This window comes from Tursiops truncatus, chromosome 3 (genome assembly GCF_011762595.2).
Source record: "Tursiops truncatus isolate mTurTru1 chromosome 3, mTurTru1.mat.Y, whole genome shotgun sequence".
Lineage (NCBI taxonomy): Eukaryota > Metazoa > Chordata > Mammalia > Artiodactyla > Delphinidae > Tursiops > Tursiops truncatus.
This window is the reverse complement of record NC_047036.1, coordinates 165,361,902-165,383,396: the sequence shown is the minus strand read 5'-3', so window position 1 is coordinate 165,383,396 and position 21,495 is coordinate 165,361,902. Positions and strand designations below refer to the sequence as shown.

At 51.7% G+C, this 21,495-nt stretch overlaps 1 protein-coding gene across 1 annotated transcript in view; it reads right to left on the bottom strand.

Annotated features, from left to right (window-relative positions):
• FBN3 (fibrillin 3) overlaps positions 1-21,495 on the bottom strand; it is a 59,691-nt gene that overhangs the window by 15,445 nt on the left and 22,751 nt on the right. Inside the window, exons 30-51 of the mRNA XM_033855111.2 lie at positions 20,278-20,400; positions 19,957-20,079; positions 19,356-19,481; positions 19,119-19,241; positions 18,471-18,593; positions 17,949-18,110; positions 16,870-16,938; positions 15,679-15,804; positions 12,099-12,224; positions 11,571-11,720; positions 9,113-9,184; positions 6,883-7,008; positions 6,480-6,605; positions 5,897-6,022; positions 5,423-5,539; positions 3,628-3,756; positions 3,010-3,129; positions 2,156-2,281; positions 1,335-1,487; positions 1,125-1,190; positions 781-906; positions 20-139 (exon numbers count right to left, since the gene is read on the bottom strand). Of these exons, the coding sequence (XP_033711002.1) occupies positions 20-139; positions 781-906; positions 1,125-1,190; positions 1,335-1,487; positions 2,156-2,281; positions 3,010-3,129; positions 3,628-3,756; positions 5,423-5,539; positions 5,897-6,022; positions 6,480-6,605; positions 6,883-7,008; positions 9,113-9,184; positions 11,571-11,720; positions 12,099-12,224; positions 15,679-15,804; positions 16,870-16,938; positions 17,949-18,110; positions 18,471-18,593; positions 19,119-19,241; positions 19,356-19,481; positions 19,957-20,079; positions 20,278-20,400 (2,658 nt within the window). The remainder of the gene's footprint in view (positions 1-19; positions 140-780; positions 907-1,124; positions 1,191-1,334; positions 1,488-2,155; positions 2,282-3,009; positions 3,130-3,627; positions 3,757-5,422; positions 5,540-5,896; positions 6,023-6,479; positions 6,606-6,882; positions 7,009-9,112; positions 9,185-11,570; positions 11,721-12,098; positions 12,225-15,678; positions 15,805-16,869; positions 16,939-17,948; positions 18,111-18,470; positions 18,594-19,118; positions 19,242-19,355; positions 19,482-19,956; positions 20,080-20,277; positions 20,401-21,495) is intronic.

Here is a 21,495-nt window from a genome sequence, read left to right as displayed (position 1 = left end):
TGGGCAGGCAGGGTCGTACCCTCACAGGTCATCATGGGACCAGGCTCAAAGCCATCAGCACAGGCACATTCGAAGCCTCCAATGATATTGGTGCAGGTGCCTTCCCCGCAGGGGTGTCCGACAGAGCACTCGTCTGTGTCTGGGGTGGGGGTAAGGGGGTGGTCAGAGCCTGCAGAGGGCTCCCACCCTTGACATGATCCTGTCTGCCTCCTGCTGACTTCCTACAGAGTGGATAGGGCCAGATCTGCTGCACCTTTAGGCTGGACGGGGGCTTCCCTGGTGGCACAGTGGTTGAGAGTCTGCCTGCCGATGCAGGGGACGCGGGTTCGTGCCCCGGTCTGGGAGGATCCCACATGCCACGGAGCGGCTGGGCCTGTGAGCCATGGCCGCTGGGCCTGCGCGTCCGGAGCCTGTGCTCCGCAACGGGAGAGGCCACAACAGTGAGAGGCCCACGTACCGCAAAAAAAAAAAAAAAAAAAATGCGTAATAGACTGGACGCAGGGCAGGCATGCAGTATGTGTTCAATGAATAAATGAATAAGTGAATGAGTAAATGAGTGAGTGAATGAATGAGTGAAGAGCAAGTAAATGAATGAAAAGTGTGCGAATGCGTGAATGAATAAGTAAATGAATAAATGAATGAGTGAATAAACAGCAAGCAGCACGAGTGGGTGGGGGAGAGTGACAGTGGCTGAGCAGCAGGGTGCTGCCTTGGGTGGTGTCTGCCCTCCCTGGCTCCTTCCTTCCCTGGGAAGCAGGCTGGGGCGTGCTGGTCACTCACCCACGCAGCTGACACCTGTGAAGTCCAGGCTGTAGCCAAAAGGACACTCGCAGCGGAAAGAGCCATCGGTGTTGACACAAAGGCCGTTAGCACAGACGCCAGGGTTCTCCGCACACTCGTTCACGTCTGCAGGTAGCGGAGGTTGCAGGCACGGCATCTGTCATGCCCTGGCCACACTCAGGGTCTCTTCCTTCCCTCCAGGGGGGTGGGGTCCAGGGCTACCCATGGGACGAGGAGGGAGCCTGAGACTTGGGAACCAGGGTAGAGCCCAGACAGGGCTGGGCGGGAAAAGAGGAGACTGCGGTGGCCCAGGGGGGCTCTTAGCACGTGGGCGAGGGGCTCACCTTCCCGAGAATCATCTGGGCCTGGGACTGCCCCGTGGCCAAAGGGGCACAGCTCCTGAAAGGCGGCTGGACACCGAGAGGGGAAGGGAGGTGAGGGCCTGGGGCCACGTGCAGCCCCCAGGATGCCCCTGTGTGTAGGGAAGGCTGAAGGAGAGCAGATGGGAGCAGGCAGGCAGGGTCAGGGGAGACTGGACGGGGGTGGGCGCTCACCACTGCCCTCCTGAGGACACAGCTCGCAGGGGTCATTCCAGCCCTCGCCGGGCCTCTGGCTGCAACAGCACCGGGTCTTGGTGGTGTTGAAAGCTTTGGGTACCGAGCACTTTCCAGCCTCGAAATGGGTGAAGCAGAAACTCTGCCGTGTGTCTGTGGGGTGATTCCCCAGAGAAAAGCTAGGAGGGCTAGCCACCCCAGTCCTCATGAATAGGGTGGTCCTGACCCTACCAGCGACCAATCAGAATGCTCCAGAATCACTCCATGGTGATTGGTTCAGGGACGGACATGTGACCCACACTGGGCCAATGAGGGTCAGTCCTGGGGTTTTTGCTGAAAATCTGAGAATCCCTTCCAGCAACACCCCACATTCACATCTGTGGGGGTCATCTCAGGCTGGGAGAATGGTCAAACCTAGCCATGTTATTCTTGGATCAGAACTCCTTTCCTGGAGAGGCAAAGTGACTCATTCCAGAAAGCCAGAGGACCCAGATTTCAGACTCCAAATCCTCATTACTGACTCCCAGTCCTTAGCCCTGGAACACTACCGGCCTGAGATGTCCTTACAGATAGGCTGGGGTTTGGTTCACCACTGGCCCCCATAACAACAAATACTTGTTGAGTTGCCCTGCCCTCTGCCTTGCTGCCCTAACCTGGGAGAGAAGAGGCCAGCTCAGCCTGGGTGAGGCTAGCCCACACTGGACCAGGCTCCTGGAGATACATACAAGAAACTGCAGCCCCCTTTCTGGGTGACCCAGCTCTTCCTCACCCCACCTCCCACCTCTTCCCTAACCCTGTGTGCTCCCTGGCCCCAGACTCACCAAAGCAACGGTGCCCGTTGTCAGACAGGACAAAGCCAGGCGAACAGAGGCACTGGAAGCTCCCGGGGCTGTTGGTACAGGTGCCAAAGAGGCAGAGGTTGGGCTCTTCCAAGCATTCGTTGATGTCTGGAGGGGCAGGGACATGAGGTGGGTGGGGTGCAGCAGGCCCTCCACTGGGGTGGGCGGCCTCGGCTGCTGGGAGGGGCAGATGGAGTGGGGGGCCCAGGCAGGGAGGGTCCAGGGACTGACGCAGGGTGGGGGTCCCCAGGGCTCAGGATTAGCGGAAGCACCAGGTGGGCAGTGTGTGTGTGGGGGGTCTTTCCTAGAAGGTGTCTCCAGGGTAGGGGTCATGGTCTGGAAAAGTTCATCTTTAGAGAGTAAATTTATACAGAGCTAACTAAGTAAGACTAGATAAAATTAGCCTACAGTGGAAGAAGTTAGCTTGCGTTGTACTAGGCTAGCCCATCTGCGAAGCCCAGGCTGGCCCACATTAGCCCAGACTGTACAAGCCTAGTCCAAGTGGATGAGTGGACCAGAGGTGTTCAGGCCAGACTGGTCCTTGACCACCACTCATCAAGCGAGAAGTTCCATGTTTGGTGCAGTGAGACCCACACCCATGCCCATTCTATAGGATTCACGAGGAAGCCTGGGGGCCCCAGAGAGAGAGCGCCCTGAGCCAAGAGAGCATCCTAAGAACAATAACAGTATATGGAGCTGTACGGGGTGCTGTGCTAACTGCATCTCTTCACTCACCACCACCCCAGCTGGCATTCCCATTTTACAGATGGGGGAAGAACAGAGGCCCGGAAGTACCTCCCTGGCTCCAGAGCTGGGAGGTGAGGCCAGACACTCACCGACACAGTGGTCACTCTGAACCTGGAAGCCGGGGGGACAGATGCAGCGGAAGGAGCCCTCAAGGTTCTGGCAAGTACCTGGCAGGCAGGTTCCCGCGAGGCTGAGACACTCGTTGGCGTCTGGGGAGAGGAGGAGGAGGGGTCCCAGCAACAGCTGGTGGCAGGGGCTTGCCTGGGGCTAGGACCGGCACCTATGGTCACTGCATGATGGCCAAGGCCCCCAGACAAGCCTTTCTGGATCCAGAGGAAGGGCTGATACTCAGGAAAACAGGGACATCTGGAGAAGAATATTCTCGGTCTTGATGGGGGTTATAGGTGGAGCCAGGGGAAGGGGAAGCAAAGTTCCTAATCTCAAGCCACTCACACACCCCTTTCATGGTTTTCACGGCATCCATTCAACACCTCTATTATACCATACTTCATAAAACTTAGAGCTTCAAGACAGCCTCACCCTAAATCACAAACCCTGTGAAAACATGGGTGTGATGTGCTGGTTTTATACCTTAAAATCAATGCATGCTTACGAAATGGAACCATGTTCACTTGGAAGTACCAACTGAAGGTAAACTTAGAGTAGGGGCAGGCTGAGATGGCTTCCAGCACCATGGTGAGACTCACCTATGCAGTTCTTCCCATCACTTGTGAGCTCAAAGCCATCCTGGCAGAGGCAGTGGAAGGAGCCTGCTGTGTTGAGGCACTGGCCAAATCGGCACACCTGCCCCACGATGGTGGTGCATTCATCCATGTCTGCAGATGGAAGATGGGCCACTGGGGTCACCCACATAGCCTAGGGCTCTGAGCCTCCCTTGCTCTTCTGTTCACAGAGTTGATGGCAATGACTTCAATTTACTGAGCACTTATATACCAGCTGTATATTAACCCTCCAACTATCCTATAAAGCAGACACCAATATTCTCTAATATGAGCATCTTAAGGGTATGAATTTGCCTGTACATACTACCTTAGCTGCATCCCACCAATTTTGTTGTGTTTTCGTTTTCATTTAATTCAAAATGTTTTCTAATTTTCTTTATGATTTGTTCCTTTTTCTATGGATTCTTTGGGAGTGTATTATTTAACTTCCAAACATTTGGGGATTTTCTGGATATCTTTCTGTGCCTGATTTCTAGTTTAATTCACTTACATTCCAAGGACCTATCTTGTGTAACCTCAATTTTTAAAATTTTGTTGTTTACCTTATGGCCCAGAATATGGTCTTTCCTGGTGAAGGTCCATGTGCACCTGAGAAGAATGTATGTTCTGGGATGTTCTATAAATATCACTCAGGTCTAGGTGGTTCACATGATTGTGCAGGTGTTCTATATTCTTACCGATCTTCTACTTGTTCCCTCTATTATTGAGGAAGGAATGTTAAAGCCTCTAACTGTAATTATGAATTTGTCTATTTCTTTTTCCGTTCTATCAATGTTTACTTCATGTGTTTTGAAGCTCTCTTGCTAGCTGCATATGCATTTATGATTGTTATGTCTTCTCAGAAAAACGACCCTTTAATCAATACATATTGACTCTCTTTATTTCTGGTAATATTCCTTGTTCAGAAGTCAATCTGGGGGCTTCCCTGGTGGTGCAGTGGTTGAGAATCCACCTGCCAATGCAGGGGACACAGGTTCGAGCCCTGGTCCGGGAAGATCCCACATGCCACGGAGCAACTAAGCCCCTATGCCACAACTAATGAGCCTGCGCTTTAGAGCCCGCGAGCCACAACTGCTGACCCTGCATGCCACAACTACTGAAGCCCACGCGCCTAGAGCCCATGCTCCGCGACAAGAGAAGCCACCGCAATGAGAAGCCCACACACCGCAACGAAGAGTAGCCCCTGCTCGCTGCAACTAAAATAAAAGCCCGCAAGCAGCAACGAAGACCCAACACAGCCATAAATAAATAAACAAAAAATTAAATAAATTTATAAAAAAAGAAGAAGTCAATTTGGCCTGATATTAAGATAGGTAGGTACTACTATTAATCTTCTTTTTACAGAGAAGGAAACGGAAGCACAGAAAGGTAAACGACTTGCCTAGGGTCACACAGCTGGCAGATGGCAAAGCTGGGATTTGAACTCACACCACCTGACCTTGGAATCCACTTTCAACCACTGCACTGAACTGCCAGCATCACACCACCCACGTCTTGTCTTCACTGTTCACTTTTCTCTCTGTACTGTCCATCTCCTTCTTATCGACCTGAGTGTAGGCTCTAGTGAGGGACCCTTGGTACTTGACAATCGAAGGGGTTTGGAGAACTTTACGGTTAACTAGTTTTCAATCCCCTGAGGTTGTTTTCCTGAAGGTATCCCTGGGGCGAGATCCTGTATTTCAGAGGGGTGTCCTCAAGCCAAGGACCCACTTTTCAGTGGGGGTGCACTGAGGCTTGCCCACCAGCCTGGGCAGCTCACCCACGCAATGTCCGTTGTGTGTCGCCACAAAGCCAGGGAAGCAGAGGCAGCTGTAGGAGCCGACGATATTCTTGCAGGTCCCATTTCCGCATGGCTGCTGGTCACACTCGTCGACGTCTGCCAGAGCAAAGCCCCTGATCCCCGCCCAGCTCACCCAGGGCATCGGGCAGCTTGGGCAGTGAGGGCCTGGCTGGACCCAGCCCCCCTCTCCTGTACTTCACCCTGCCCAGGTGGATGGGAAGTGATGGCTGGGAAATATCCCTATTTATCACTTCCATTCTATAGATGGGAAAACTGAGGTGCAGGGAGGTGAATAAGTCATTTACCCAAGGTCTTAGGTGCCAGGGCTCACAGCTGTGAGTCTGTGAATCAGGATGGGCAGAAGCACCACCCCCACCCCAGGGGAGGTGTAGACCCATGGCCCCTCGCCCTTGGCAGCCTGGCCTAAGAGGAAGGAGCAGAGGGGGCTCTCACCCATGCACAGGGTCTGGTCTGCGGAAGCCCGGAAGCCACGGTGACACAGGCACATGTAGCTATCAGCTGTGTCCACACAGTCGCCATGGCTACAGACGTTTGGGATCTCCCGACACTCATTCCGTCCTGAGGGAGGGCAGGGAGTGTGGTGCCCCGCAGAGTCCCCACCCCACAGTGTGTTGCGAGCCGTCACACGTGGCAGTGGGAGAGCCCGACCGCCTACCCGTTTTAGCTGCTGTCCCAGGGGAAATGCTTCACCTCCCATTTCACCCTCACGACTCCCCTTAACAGATGCTCTCAGCACCCCCACCCCAAAGTACAGCCAAGGAGGGAATTCCCGGGCAGCCCACAGCTTATAACTCCACGCTTCCACTGCAGTGGGGCACGGGTTCGATCCCTGGTCAGGGAACTAAGACCCTGCAAGCCGTGCGGCACAGCCACCCCGCCCACCCCCCAAAAAAAAAGTACAGCCAAGGAACAAAGCCCGGACAGAGCCGTGCCCTACCCAAGTCACAGCGGGAGGCAGAGTCTGGCTTTGTCCTACACCCCACTCCCTCACCTCCCTACTGGGGTCCCCACTTACCCACACAAGCACCCCCTGGCGACAGCTTGTACCCTCGGGCGCACTTGCAGCGGTAGCTGCCGGGGATGTTGATGCAGTTGGCATTCTGCTGGCAGGGGCTCTCCCCGCTGGCACACTCGTCCACATCTGGGGAGTACAGCCAGCGGGGTGGGGTTGAAAGAGACGCTTCCCTGCAGAATCAAACCCTAAACCCAGCCCTCCCCCCCCCCACTTCAGAGCAGGTGGTCCCTCCAGAACCACACTGAGCAGGGTGATGTGGGATGGAGCCCCTCGGAAAGGTGTTAGCCCCATACACAGAGGGGGAAACTGAGGCTCACGGGGTTTAAGAGACTTGCCCAGAGAGCACAGGCTGGGAGGGGGGACCAGCATCCCACCCGGGGCTGGGGAGGCAGGGGGGCGGCACCTTCGCAGACCAGCAGCACCCTGTTGTAGCTGAAGCCCGTGGGGCACTCGCAGCGGAAGCTCCCAATCTGGTTGATGCAGACGCCACTGGCACAGATGGCAGGGATCTCCCCACACTCGTCGATGTCTGGGGAGGGCGCCAGCCGTCAGGAGCAGCTCAGCTCCCGGCAACGTCTGGGGACCCTGACCTAAGAGATCATGCGGTCTAGGAGAAGATGTGTCCCCCAACCAGCACACACTTGAAAAATCCTGCAGTGGCCAAACTATATCTGCTCGCACCGGAAAGAAATCAGGATGTGGGAGGGAAGGCAGGGGGAGAAAGCCTCTTTCTCAACAAAAATGCACATTTGCTGTGACCCAGCAAGCCTGCTTTGTGGGGTCTCCGGGAACGAGGCAGTCCCGTGTGTGAGCAGGAAGCTGCACGGGAGGACCTGTGGTGACGTTTAGCGAGAAACTGGAAACATCACCGGAGGAATGGATGACAAAATGTGGTCCCTCCCTACAAGGGAATACGATTCATCCTGAAAAAGGGGTGACACACTGACACTCACTACAACGTGGAAGAACCTTGAAAACATGATGCTCAGTGAGAGAAGCCAGTCCCCAAAGGACAAATACCGTACGATTCCATTTATATGAAACGTCCAGAACAGGCAAATCCAAAGAGATGGAAAGCGGAATAGTGGTTGCCAGGGGTTGGGGGAAGGCAGAACAGGGAATGGCTGCTCATGGGGACAGGGTTTCTTTTTGTGTGATGAAATGTTCAAACTTCAATTGAAGTGATGGGGCACAACTCTGTGAATATACGAAAACCCACTGAATTGTGCGCTTTTGATGGGTGAAGTGAATTATATCTCAATAAAGCTGTTGTTTATATAAAAGAACCTAGAATCTGCCTATGTGTCCATCCATGGGGGACTGACTTATGACCTGGGATGTGTCCATGTATGGAATACTACAAAGCAGGGCAAAGAGGGAGGCAGTGCTGCATGTAGTAACCTGGTTGGTTCTTCACGACTCTTTGCTGGGTGAGAAAAATAAGTTGCAGACAAGACATAAGAAAGCACAGAATTTATGTCCAACTCCCCAGAAAACAATGCCATACATTTTCAAGGGTGGATCTCTATGTGTGTTTAAATGCATGAAGAAAGAACTAGAAAGAGGGCTTCCCTGGTGGCGCAGTGGTTGAGAGTCCGCCTGCCGATGCAGGGGACGCGGGTTCGTGCCCCGGTCTGGGAGGATCCCGCGTGCCGCGGAGCGGCTGGGCCCGTGGGCCATGGCGGCTGGGCCTGCGCGTCCGGAGCCTGTGCTCCGCAACAGGAGAGGCCACAGCAGTGAGAGGCCCGCGTACCACAAAAAAAAAAAAAAAAAGAACTAGAAAGAAATACTCCAGGTGTAAAGCATGAATTATAAATCAATAAATCTATTGTTCATATAAAAGAACCTGGAATCAGCCTGTATCCATCCATGGGAGACTGAGTTATGACCTTGGGAGAGTATGAAGGAGACTTAGATTTGAGGGGGTGACTGGAGGGGGAGTTGCTCTTATCTGCTCTGTTCCAATTGTTGAAAATAAGGAGAATACAACGGTGGAATGAAAACAACTGAAAATAGGTTCATCAATGAAACACCGCACAGCTGAAATTTGGCATTCAGGTATTGAATTGCACAAAACCTCATTTAACTTAAAAAGGGAGCGTTCTGCTCCACTGCAACACGGATGAACCTTGGGGGCATTATGCCGAGTGAAATAAGACAGACACAAAAGGACAAATACTGTACGAATCTGTTTCTATGAGGTCAGATTTACATACAGAAAGTAGAATGGGGGTTCCCAGGAGCTGGGGGAGGGGGATGGGAGTTAGTGTTTCATGGGGACAGAGTTGCAGTTTGCGAAGATGGAAAGTTCTGGAGATGCATGGTGGGGATGGTTGCACAACAGTGTGAATGTAATCGATGCCATTGAACTGGACACATAAAAATGGTTAAAATGGTAAATGTTATGTGTATTTTTACAGAAGTTTAAAAAATGAATAACAAGTTAATAAAAATACTCTCATTGCTTTTTTTAAAAAAGGGTCAGGATTCCTGGCCTGGGGAGTTGGAAGAATGAGGGTGTGGGGTAGGGGAGGGTGGAAGGGAAAGAGCTGTGGGGGGAGAGGAAGAGAGGGGGCAGGGCTCTGGGCACAGAGTGACCTGGGGCTACAGACAGGAGGGTGGTGGTCACTCACCGAGGGGCTTCCCTGTGTGGATGTCAATGACGAACCCGGGAACCTGGTTTCCACACAGGATCTGGTAATCCACTGGGCAAAGGAGAATGGGGAAGGCAGGGCGCTGGGGCTGCAGCCTCCCTGGGAGGACACCTCCTCCTCCTCTGATCAGCTTGTCCATCCCTGTAGCCCAGTGCTCACCTGGCCCCTGACAACTAGTCCCTCTCCCTCCCTCCACTCTGACCAGCGCTGGGAGGGTTACGGGTGCCATTCGCCTGTGTGGTGTGATCTTCTAACACATAGACATGACCTCCCTCATCTCTTCCCTGCGTGAGTGCCACCAGCTACACCCCACTGTCCTCACTATAAAATGCAGACTCTTCAGTATGGACCTCAAGAACCTTCACCCTCAGTCCCACCTTTCCTCCAACAGCATCTCCTGCCCTCCTGTTATATGATTTCATTCCATGTCTGGATGTGTCCTGCTCTGTCATGCTACCGGAACTTTGCATATGCTGTTCCCTTTGCTGTTCCCTAGCATAGTCCACTTCAACCTTGAGGACTCTGGGCAGCCCACCACTCTGGCCCTGGACAGCTGATGACGCCATCCTTTGGCTCTTCCAGGGCAATTCACTCTCTGACTGTATCCCACTGCTGACACCAAGATGCTGCTTGCCCGACCTAGATTCCCAGGTGGGTGGGTGTCCCTGGACCCACCTGATAGACATGGGCAGGCATTTGGGCAGTGCCACCTTTCCCCAGGTCCCTGCCCTGCTCCTCACTCGCTCTTCTGCCTGTATCATGATGAGAACAGACCAATCTCAGTGGCCCCTATGCCTAGTGTGGACTTCTGTCTCATCATATTCAACCTGCACCTCAGATTCAGGTGCCTAAGATTCAGGTAGGTACCTAACTCCCAGCACATAATCTGTGAGTGACATTTGATCTGTCTTGACAATCTCATGACCAGACTTGGCTGTCTGCAGTTTCCTCCCAGACTGCACAGCTTGGGTCTACCTTATTCTTATTTCCTAGAACCCAGAACAGGGCCCGGCACTCAGAGACAGCCAGTAATGACCCCTTCTCATACCACTACACTGGGCTGAATAATGACCCTCCACCCCCAAAGTTCATGTCCACCCAGACCCTCTGAATGTGACCTTTTTGGGAAATAGGGTCTTTGCAGATACAGTCAAGTGAAAGTCATCCTGGATCAGAGGAGCCCTGATGCAATGATTGGTGTCCTTATAAGAAATGAAGAGACATGTGGAGACACAGGGAGAAGCCATATGAGTTGAAGGCAGAGATGGAGGAGACGCAGGTACAAGCCAAGCAATACCAAAGAATGCCTGGAACCACCAGAACCTGGACGAAGCAAGTAAGAATTCATCCCTAGATCCTCTGAAGGAAGCGTGACCCTGCCCACACCTTGATTTATGACATCTAGCCTCCAAGACTGTGAGAAAATACGTTTCTGGTGTTCTTTTTTTTTCTTAAGCCACCAAGTTTGTGGTATTTGTTGCCACAACCCTAGGAAACTAATTGTCTTAGTTCAGGCTGCTATAAGGAAATACCATGAACTGGATGGCTTCAATAACCAACGTTTACTTCTCACAGCGCTGCAGGCTGGGAAGTCCCAGATCAAGGCACCAGCAGATGTGGTGTCTGCTGAGAACTCTTCCTGTCTGTCTTCTTGCTGTGTCTTCACGTGGCAAAGAGAGAACGTTTCTTGTGTCTCTTCTTATAAGGGCACTAATCGCATTTAGGGGCTCCATCCACATGACCTAATTAACTCCCAAAGGCTCCACCTCCAAATGCCATCACACTGGGGGTTAGGGCCCCAACATATGAATTTGGGGGGAACTCAAACATTCAGTCCATAGCACTAATAAACTTGTAACCCCCTAGTTATCCCCTCTACTCACCGCTCCATTCCTGCAGCTTTTTCTGATGCCTGGACTGGTTGCTAGATCATCCTAATAGGTCTCATCCCAACTCCCAAAAAGTTCTTCTGCTCAGTCCTTCTTTCAGGACTTTGCTCCTGCTGTTCCTTGCCTGGAATACCCTTCCTCATCCTGACCGACATTTCTGTAATCCTCCTCAGAGCTTCTGCAAGCTTGCTCCGCCCGCAGCTCATGGGGCCCTGGTGCCTCCAACCAGCTGTGCTTTTCTCTCTGGCCCTAGGCACTCACTCACTGACCCCCGCACCCCACCAAATAATCTGTGAGTGTTCAAGGTTCTTTAGCACAAATGAAAGCCTCACTGATCCATCCTGAATTCCCCGAGTCTGTGAAATAGAAGGATGCCTTGCCCTCCTTAAAAGTATTGATTTTTCCATATGTTGACTGGGATGGAACTTCAACTCTTCAGCTCTCATCAAAACAACAGACTCATCTGGGAGTTCTAAGTGCGGTATGCCTCATTAAACACTGCATTAAAAAGGGCCAAGCTGGAATGAAGGCCAGGGAGGGGCACTTACGGCTGGCAGGAGTTGGGCAGGCCTCGCAGGGTCTATTCCAGGCCTGGCCAATGTTGTAAGAACAGCAGCACGTCTTCCGGGTCACGTTAAAGGTCAGCTCATTCCGACATGTACCGTTATAGTGCCGGAAGCAGACACTCTTCCTCATGTCTGCAGTTGGGTTGGGGTGAAGGATGCAGGCAAGAGACACCAGAGGAAGAGAGCCAGAGAGATAGGAACTCATTCATAAACCCATTTGGAGATTACTGGCTTGACTTCTTCCCAACACACATGAGGGTGCCCTTCATGTTTAGCCCTTCTCGGGCAGTGCACAACCTGGACAACCATACACGGCAGCCCTGGGTCCCTGAGCCCTGCAGCCTTGCTCACTGCTGCATACCAGCATCTCAAATACACTCACCCTCCCTCTCTCCTCCCACAAACATGCCTCTCCACACTCTTCCAAGGCTTGGAGACTCCCAGGAGCCCCTCCCACACCCGAGTGCTTTCCCCACAACGGCTGGGGTCCCCCATCATCACACTTCGTACCCATGCAGTTGTTGCCACCGTTGACTTGCAGGTATTCCGCTGGGCAGACACAAGTGTAGTTCCCCAGAGTGTTGTAGCAGGTACCAGGGCCACAGATGCCCGAGTGTGCAGAGCATTCATCGATGTCTGCAGGGGGAGGGAGGAATTGTCTGCATCCAGGAATTGTCTGGATAACTCCCCACCCCAGGTCTGCTAGAGCCACTTCACTATGCGGTTGAGTTGAGTTTCAAGATTAGGTTAAAATGCACGGACATCTTAGTGATGCGTAAAGACACGGCACAGTATTAGGTGGGGAAAAAAGTTTACTATGATCCCACTTCTAGTAAGAAAAAATATGATCTGAGCTCATTTAATGATATTATCACCAAGAGTGGGGCAATCATGTGCTTCCCGGTGTGATGCAATAGGAAGCAAGAACCCTATGAATAAAATATTCTTGAAAGAAAAAAGTTGATTCTCAATCTCATTGATCCCTTAGTCCAGAAGCAGCACACATTTTCTGTAAAGGGCTGGAAGTAAATATTTTTTTCAGTTTCGCGAGCCAAACAATGGTCTCTGATGAGCTATTCACTTTGCCGTGGTAGTGTGAAGGCAGCCAGCCATAGACAATGGGTAAACAAACTAGCATGCTGTGCGCCAGTAAAACTTGATCTATGGCCCCTGAAATGTGCATTTCATGTCATTTTCATGCGGCACAAAGTATTATTCTCCTTTTGATTTTTTCCAATAACCTAAAAATGTGAAAAGCATTCTTAGTGGGCTATACAAAAACAGGTGGTGGAGTATTAGCAAGCTAGGAGTGACATTTCCAAAAATGGCAGAATAGGGAATGTCAGAGCTTTATTCCTCCACAAAAACAGCTACTGAGCTGAGCAAAAACTGACAAAATGAACTTTTGAGGAACTCAGGAATCCCGTCAAAAACTTACAAAACCAGGGGATCTGATATATAAAATATCCTAGAGAACCCACAGAATGAAAACTATTAGCGCTAATAAATGAAGCGGGCACAACGCAGAATGCAAGATCAACACACTGACATAGAAATTTCAGTTGTATTTCTACAAACTACCAAAAAGCAACTGAAAAGGAAATTAAGAAAATAATTCCAATTATAATAGAATCCAAAAGATTAAATACTTAAGAATAAATTTAACCCAAGAGGTGAAAGACTGGTACACAGAAAACTATAAAACATTTCTGAAAAAAATTAGAGAAGACCTAAATAAATGGAAAGACATTCTGTGTACATGGATGAAAAGACTCATTATTGTTAAAATCGCAATACTCCCTAAAGTGATCTATAGATTCAATGTAATTCCCATCAAAATCCCAGTGACTTCTCTTCTTTTGGCAGAAATGGAAAAGCTGATCCTAACATTCATATGAAATTGTAAGGGACCCCAAACAGCCAAAACAATATTGAGAAAAGAAAATAAAGTTGGAGGAGTCACACTTTCCCATTTCAAAACCTACTTACAATGCTACAGTAATCAAAACAGAGTGGTACTGGCATGAGGATAGAACTATAAATCAGTGGAACAGAATTTAGAGACCAGAAACAAACCAAGACATCTACAGTCAATTGATTTTCACCAAAGTGCAGAAAGAAGTCTCTTCAGCCAATGGTGCTGGGACAGTTAGATACCAACAGGCAAAAGAATGAAGTTGGATCCCTACCTCACACCATATACAAAAATTAACTCAAAATAGAAGACCTAAACATGAGAGCTAAAACCATAAAACTCTTGGAAGAAAACATAGGGGTAAATCTTAATGACCTTGTGTTTAGCAAATGGATTCTTAGATATGACACCAAAAGCACAAACCACAAAAGGAAAAATGAAACAGATAAATTGGATTTCATCAGAATTTAAACCTGCTGTGCATCAGCAGACACTATCGAGAAAGTGAAAAGACAACTCACAGAACTGGAGAAACTCTTTGCAAATCACATATCTGATGGGAGTCTTATATCCAGTATATATAAAGAACTCCCACAACTCAACAACAGAAAGGGAAACAATCCAATTTTAAAATGGGCAAAAGACCTAAATAGACATTTCTCCAAAGGTACTCAACCTCATTAGTCATTAGGAAAATACAAATCAAAACCACAATGAGATACCATTTCACACCCACTAGGATAATATTTTACACAATGGAAAATAACAAGTGTTGATAATGATGTGGAGAAACTAGAACCCTCTTATGTTGCTGGTGAAAATGCAAAATGCTGCAGGTGCTGTGGAAAACAGTTTGGCAGTTCCTCAAAAAGTCAAACATAGAATTACCATATGACTTAGTGATTCTAGGAGTTAGACAAAATGTTTGACAAGGACTGGCTACAGAATTTGTCCAGGGCAAAGTATATGAAGAATTTCAAGATGGTGACAGCAGAGCATTAAACTAAGCGGGGGTGGGAGGGGTGGGGGAATGGCACCCTTTGGAGTACAGGGCCCTTGAGTCTGAAAGCTGGGAAATGCTGCAAGCCTGCAGCCCTCAAGGGCACAAACTGGCCCTGCGAGGCTCCACAGCCAAGGTTAACATTCAGGTTGAAGTCTCCCTGCCCTGTGACAGTCAAGAAATGCAACACAGGGCCATATCTGAGGACAGGACTTTTCCCTTTTTCCCTTGAGAGTCTACGGAATAGGGGAGGCAGGGAGGGATGAGATATTTTTCAAGCGTTTCGGGTTCTGACTCTGGTTTGACAGCTCCCACCTCCATGTAGAAAGGAAATTGGGCTTTCAATCTTAGATCTCTCCCTTCTTTCACCATTTCCTTGAGTTTCTAAAGAGTGCTGATCAGAGTGAAAGATCTACTGTCCTCGTGTGCTGATGTCAGTGTCTGGTTGCATGCAGGTGCTCAGTTAATATTGTTGAAAAGAAGAAAAAGAATGGATTGGTGGACAGATGGATGGATGGATGAAGGAAGGAAGGAAGGAATTTCATATATTGCATCAAAAGAGCTCAGACTCAAGGATAAGGATGGCTGGGCTCAAAGCCAGTTTCAATCACTTACTAGCTGGTACCTCTCAAGTGACTTAACCCCCTTGAGCCTTAGTTTCTGCATCTGAAAAATGGGGTCATAATAGGAACATCTTTCTCATGAGGCTGTTTTGGTGAATGAACGAATGGCAAATGCAGATGTCAGCACCGTGGTGACATGCAATCACAGACACCAGTTAACTGTTGATTGTTACTAAGACGCAGAAGAGGACAGTAAGGAGACAAGTGAAAAGGAAAGGTATGGCTGTTCCTTTGGTGTCTTTCCCTTCCCCCTCTTAGCTCTGGGCCTTGCTCAGCTTTTAATCAAAGGGAAGAAGGGCATGGTCACCGAGATAAAGCCAGGTCATTTCTGAGTGGGAAGGAGGCTGGAGGTCAGGCAATGGGGAGACGGGGAGGGGGCAGCGGAGCAGAGGGTAGATTGGGACATTCCGAGGAAACCTTCCCAACCCTTCTAATGGGCCCCAGGCAACAAAGCAGGTGAGAAGACTCCAAGGGGCATGTGAGGCCCCAGTACCTGAAAAGGAGGTGAGGCTGAGCAGGAAGGCAGGGAGGATGGGGTGGGTTCAAGCTCACCCTCACAGATGCGGGTGTCCTCATTGAGGTGGTAGCCAGGTGGACACTCGCACTGGAAGCTGCCGAAGGTGTTGACACAGTTGCCCCCCTGGCACAGCCCCGGCAGCTCCTGGCATTCGTCAATGTCTGTCAGGAAGTGAGGAAGCTGTGATTGGAAGGTAAATCCAAGCAGAGGACTTGGGGGACACCCATGCCTTGCCCTGGGCTCTCCAGGGTCCTGGAGAGTCAGTCCTGCTTCTTTAAGAATACTCAGGGACTTCCCTGGTGGTGCAGTGGTTAAGAATCCGCCTGCCAATGCAGGGGACATGGGTTCGATCCCCGGGCCGGGAAGATCTCACATGCCATGGAGCAACTAAGCCCTAGCACCACAACTACTGAGCCTGAGCTCTAGAGCACGCGAGCCACAACTACTGAAGCCCACGCGCTGCGAGCCCGTGCTCCACGAGAAGCCACCGCAATGAGAAGCAAGCACACTGCAGTGAAGAGTAGCCCCCGCTCGCCGCAACTAGAGAAAGCCCACGTGCAGCAATGAAGACCCAACACAGCCAAAAATAGATTAATTAATTAAAAAAAAAAGAATACCCAAGAGCTGTTGGATATTTGGAGGCTGCACCCAGACTCTCCTGGGTCTATGTCACCCTGAATTCATCCTCTTTCCCTTCATTGGATAGAACATCCTTTCATCTATCCATCCATCACAAAGTTCCGTCTTGATGGAATTCTCCAATCTCATTACCCCCATGGATAGATGGATGGATGGATGGACGGATGGATATGGGAGGATGGATGTGTGGATGGGTACATGGGTGGATATGAAAAGTGCTAGATGGGTGAATAAGCAAATGGGTCAATGGACGAAAAGATAAATGAGTGGATGGATGGGTGGGTGGGTGGGTGAGTAGATGTACGAACATACTTATATATATGGATGGATGGATGGATGAATGGATGGAAGGAAAGAAGGAAGGAAGAATGGATAAATAGGGTATGGACGTATGGGTGGGTAGAGGAGAGATGAATGGATCGATGGGTGGATGGGGGCTGGATAGAAGGATGAATCAATAAACCAACAGGTGGAAGAGGAGACGGCTGAGAGGATCTGCCCCCAACCCCAAAGCGGCCCAACTCTGTTCCTCGCTGAGGGGGGAATGAGAGGAAGGTCAATCAGTGGATGGTCTACCAGGAACTCACCTTCCAGAATGACGGTGATGGGATTGGGCCGGAAGCCCTCACCCCCCGGGCACAGGGTTCTGTACTCAGCTGCAAGGGAAAGAGGTGCTTGTGAGGGGCTGTGGGATGGGGCATTTGGGCAAAGCTCAGGGGAAGCAGGGGAGAGGAGGTCCCCTAGAAAGGGCTCAAGAGTGGGCCTTACATCCCTTTAGCACAGAAATTACATCCCTTACCTCCTCAGCCTCTTGGGACCAAGAGACATTGAGCCTCTTGGGGGATCAGCCTCTTGGGACCAAGAGACATTGAGCCAATCCTGGGGGATCCAGTGTGTGTGTGTGTGTGTGTGTGTGTGTAAACATGTGCTCACAAGTCAACATGTGAGCAGATGGATCTTGTGGTAGTAGCTCAGGGTAGGTAGGGATTCTTTGTGATCCACAACCAGACCCTAGTGTGACCACAAGTTTCCCCCATGAAAGGAAGACCCTGGATGTACACACACACACACCTGAATAGGTGGACAGCTGCCTCCCTACTTGACACCTGACGACTTTGCAAATGCTCTTCCCACTGCACCCCACACGCTTTCCCCTACTCTGCCTGGAAAACTCCTACTCACCCTTCAAAACCTCATTCAAGTCCCTATGCTGGGAAGGCTTCCCTTACCCCCTTCCTCTCCATGGCTTCCTCCTGACCCATCACTATGCCTCAAACAGACCCTTCGGATAGTTCTACTCTCAACAGTCCAGGGACTGTTGGTTTACGGGTAAGGGGCAGTGTACAGCAGTTGCAGTCCATCCTTCTCTAGGTCCCCACCCCTACAACAGGACACAGAGGAATGCTCAATGTTTGTTGATTGACTGAGTGAGCAAGCGAATATAAACACACAAAGAATTTGCAGGAAGAGATGGCAGAAGGAGACTTTGGGGAGAGACCTAGATGATGAACTGCTGAGAATATGCTGTGTGACCCAGGGCGAGCCCTTCTCCCTCTCTCATCCCCAGTGTCCCTCCCTTAGCAGAGATGACCCACTAAGCCCTGCGGGAGCCTGGACCAGGCCTAGGTCTCTGCCTTCCCCCGCCCCCACTCCCCCAGGGACTCACTGGTATTGGCCAGCGGGCACAGCTCACAGGGGTTGCCCCAGGCCCGTCCCAGGGAGCAACAGCAGGATGCTCGGGTGACGCCAACCCCGATCTCCACACTGCAGGAAATGCCACCGTCCCCTCGGTCCTGTGTGTCCAGGAAACAGTTCCCGACCCGGGTGTCTTAAGAGGCGGAAAGGGATGGTTAGCAAGTGGTGGGGGAGAAATGGTGTGTGTGTGTGTGTGTTTGCACTTCTGTGTACGTGTAACTCTGTGTTACTCTATGTGTGTCTGTGTGTGCATGGGTGCCTGTGTGTGTGACTGTGGAAGTGTGTGCATGCATATTTCTGTGGGCATGTGTGACTCTATGCATGTGTCTGTCCGTCTGTCTAGAGCAGAAGGCTGTATCTCAACAGACGATCGGGATGATCACTCTGGCCAAGGGCCTGTGTGTCAGGAGCAGGTGGATCTGGGTGACCCAGGCTATGGCCCCATCCAGCCCACTGACCCCAAAGCCCCACCCGGAGTGGAGTGCGTGCTCACCCACGCAGCCCACCCCGCTGGGGTTCAGCTCAAAATCCTGGGGGCAGTTGCAGAGGTAGCTGCCGGGGGTGTTGACACACAGGCCGTTGATGCAGTTCACGGGGTCTGCACACTCATTCACATCTGTGGGGTGGGGGCACCGTCAGCAGGGAGCCCTCCCTTGACCCACTTCCCTCCTGCCTTCTTCCCAGGGAGTCGAGCCCTGGCTGTTGGGGGCCAGGCTTAGGGGCCAGGTCACATCCTCCCCCGGGAAGAAAGTCTGATGGGACAGCAGCCTCTGGGGTCTGCCTTGTCCCAGGCGACCCCACGCCCTCCCCTGCTCTGTTCTACTTGGCCTGGAGGTTTGCCCTTGACAGCTCTCCCTGCCCCAGATTCCACGAGCTAAGCTACAAAAAGCAACATTCAGGACATGTTTTGAGCCAGGGGCTGGCAGACTACAACCTGTGGGCCAAATCCGGCCCCCTATCTGTTTGTGTGAATAAAGTTTTATTGGCACACAGGCACGCTCATTCATTCACTTATCGCCTGTGTCTGTTTCCGAGCAACAGGGCAGAGACTGTATGGCCGAAACCTGAAAATATTTACTGCTGAACCCTGTTTGGGACACATGAGCTGCACGCCCCCTCCCCAGCCCCATGGACCCCACACCTGTGCAGTTGCCACCTCCGCGGTCCAGCTCGTAGCCCTCATCGCAGACGCAGCGGAACATGCCTGGCAGGTTCTCACAGCTCCCGAACACACACAGGTTCCCGAGAACACACTCGTCCACATCTGGGGGGGGACCCCAGCTCAGCGCAGCCCAGCCCACCTGGCATCCTGCTCCTGTCACCCCCAGTGCCAGCGGCTCCAGGGACCCGCCCACACCCCAGCAGCCCCAGACCTCACCCTGGCAGGCGTGCTGGTCCTCGGTGGGGTTGAAGCCCATCTCGCATTCACAGCGGTACCCCCCGGGGGCATTGAGACACTGCCCATTCTCGCAAAGGTCCACATTCTCCGCACACTCGTCCCTGTCTAAGGGGACCCAGAGACAGAGGGCTGGGGGTTAGCTGGCCAGAACCCACTCAGGGTGGGCAGGTGGCCCCTGTCATTCAAATCCTTCAGTCACCCAGGGTTCCAGGGAGCTGGCAAGTAGCCCGGGGAACTTGGAGGGCAGGTGACCAAGTCAGGGCCAGGGAGCAGATAGGGGACCTGGTCACTCAGGATCTGGGGTGGAGGGCCGCCAGGAAGTAAGCAAGTTCTCCTGTTCCCCACATCCATAAGGCTCCATGCATTCTGAGTCCAGGGGAGAAGACTGCCTCCAGGGACTCAGGCTCTGGCCTGTGGCCCCAAATGCTGAAGGCATGTCCTCTCCGGCACCCACGGGGTGGGTGGGTGGATCAGTGCAAGTTGGGAAGCCAACTGACCACTGTGGCCACCTTGGAATCCAGCCCCCATGGCTGTGCCTCTCAGGCCCCTCCAGCCCTCCCATCCTAACCCCTGACCTCACCTTCGCAGAAGTAGCCGTCCCCAGCAAAGCCCGGGGGGCAGGCACAGCGGTAGGAGCCGGGGGTGTTGAGGCAGTCAGCTCTCGGGCTGCACCCATGCTCCTGGAAGGCGCATTCATCCAGGTCTGCAGGAGATGGGACCCGGAGTCCCCTGGGTGTGTGCACTGAGGGGCTGCAGGGAGGCAGACCCTCCAACCCCAGCCCTGACCGGCCCCCCTGGACATGCCTGAGCCCAGCCACCCCTCCCTGCCACCTGCCTCCCCCTGCACCGCCCCACCTACCTCTACAGCTCTTGCCCGGACCTCCGGCCCTCAGGCACTCACCGTGGCATTCGAAGCCATCCCCCACCCAGCCTGGCTGGCACCTGCAGCTGAAACTCCCAGGGACGTTGAGGCAGGAGGCGTGACCATCACAGCTGTGTCCCTCAAGCTCACATTCGTCCACATCTGAGAGGAGAGGGACCCAGGCATAGGAGGGGCAGGACCAGGAGAGGGGGTGGAGGATGCAACACCCCCGGGAAACCTGGGCCCAGTAGAAATAGGGCTTCAGGTACAGAGTGGCAAGACTCAGTGCAGGAGCAAGGGAGAGAGCAAGGATCTTCCCTAGGGCAGGGCTGGCCCAGACATGTCCCCACACCACTGCGGGAGCTTCCCCCTTCACCCAGAGCCCAAGAGGAAAACCCCCAAACCCAACAGGGCATGACTCCTAGAAGCGCCCAGAAATGGTCTGAAATGGCAGCATGAGAAACTTAGGGCAGAGACTAAGAGGAACTGTCCTAATGCACACGCTCCCTCTCTAAAGCAGGATTTCCTTCTAAAGCAGTGTGTCTAATCCTCAACCAATTTTGCATCACACTTGTCTCGGCCATGTTCATACACCGCCTAAATGAACTGCTGTTCGCTGAAAGTTTCTTTACACTGTCTCCCATTTTTACTCACGTGAACATATTTTAAAAGAAGAATAACAACGATCTCTAAGAAATCACGGGTTTGATACTGTTTTCCAAGGTTTCTTTCCAGTATGCATTAAAATAACTATGTAATTATGGCAGGTAGAATTATGTTCTCCCAAAAAAATGTGTTCCAATCGTAACTCCCAGAACCTCTGAATGTGGCCTTTTTTGGAAATAGGGTCTTTGTAGGTGTAACCAAAATCAGATGAGCTCATCCTGGATTACAGTGGGTTCAAAACCAATGACTGGCATCCTCATAAGAAGAGGGAAATTTGGACACAGAGAGGAGAACACCCTGTGATGATGGACGTGGAGATTGGAATGGTGTGTTCAAGGACGCCAAGGACCAATGGCCACCACCAGAAGTGAGGAGAGAGGGATGGGAGAGATTCTCCCTCTGGGGCCCCAAGAAGGAACCAACCCTGCCGACACTATGATTTCAGACTCTGGCCTCCAGAACTGTTAATTCTAGAGAGAGTAGATTTCTGTGGTTCTGAGGCACCAGGTTTGTGGTCAGGGGGTTCAGCAATCCTGGGAGGCTGAAACAAGAACTACGGAAGTGTTTAAATGTTCATCCCTGTACCACTTA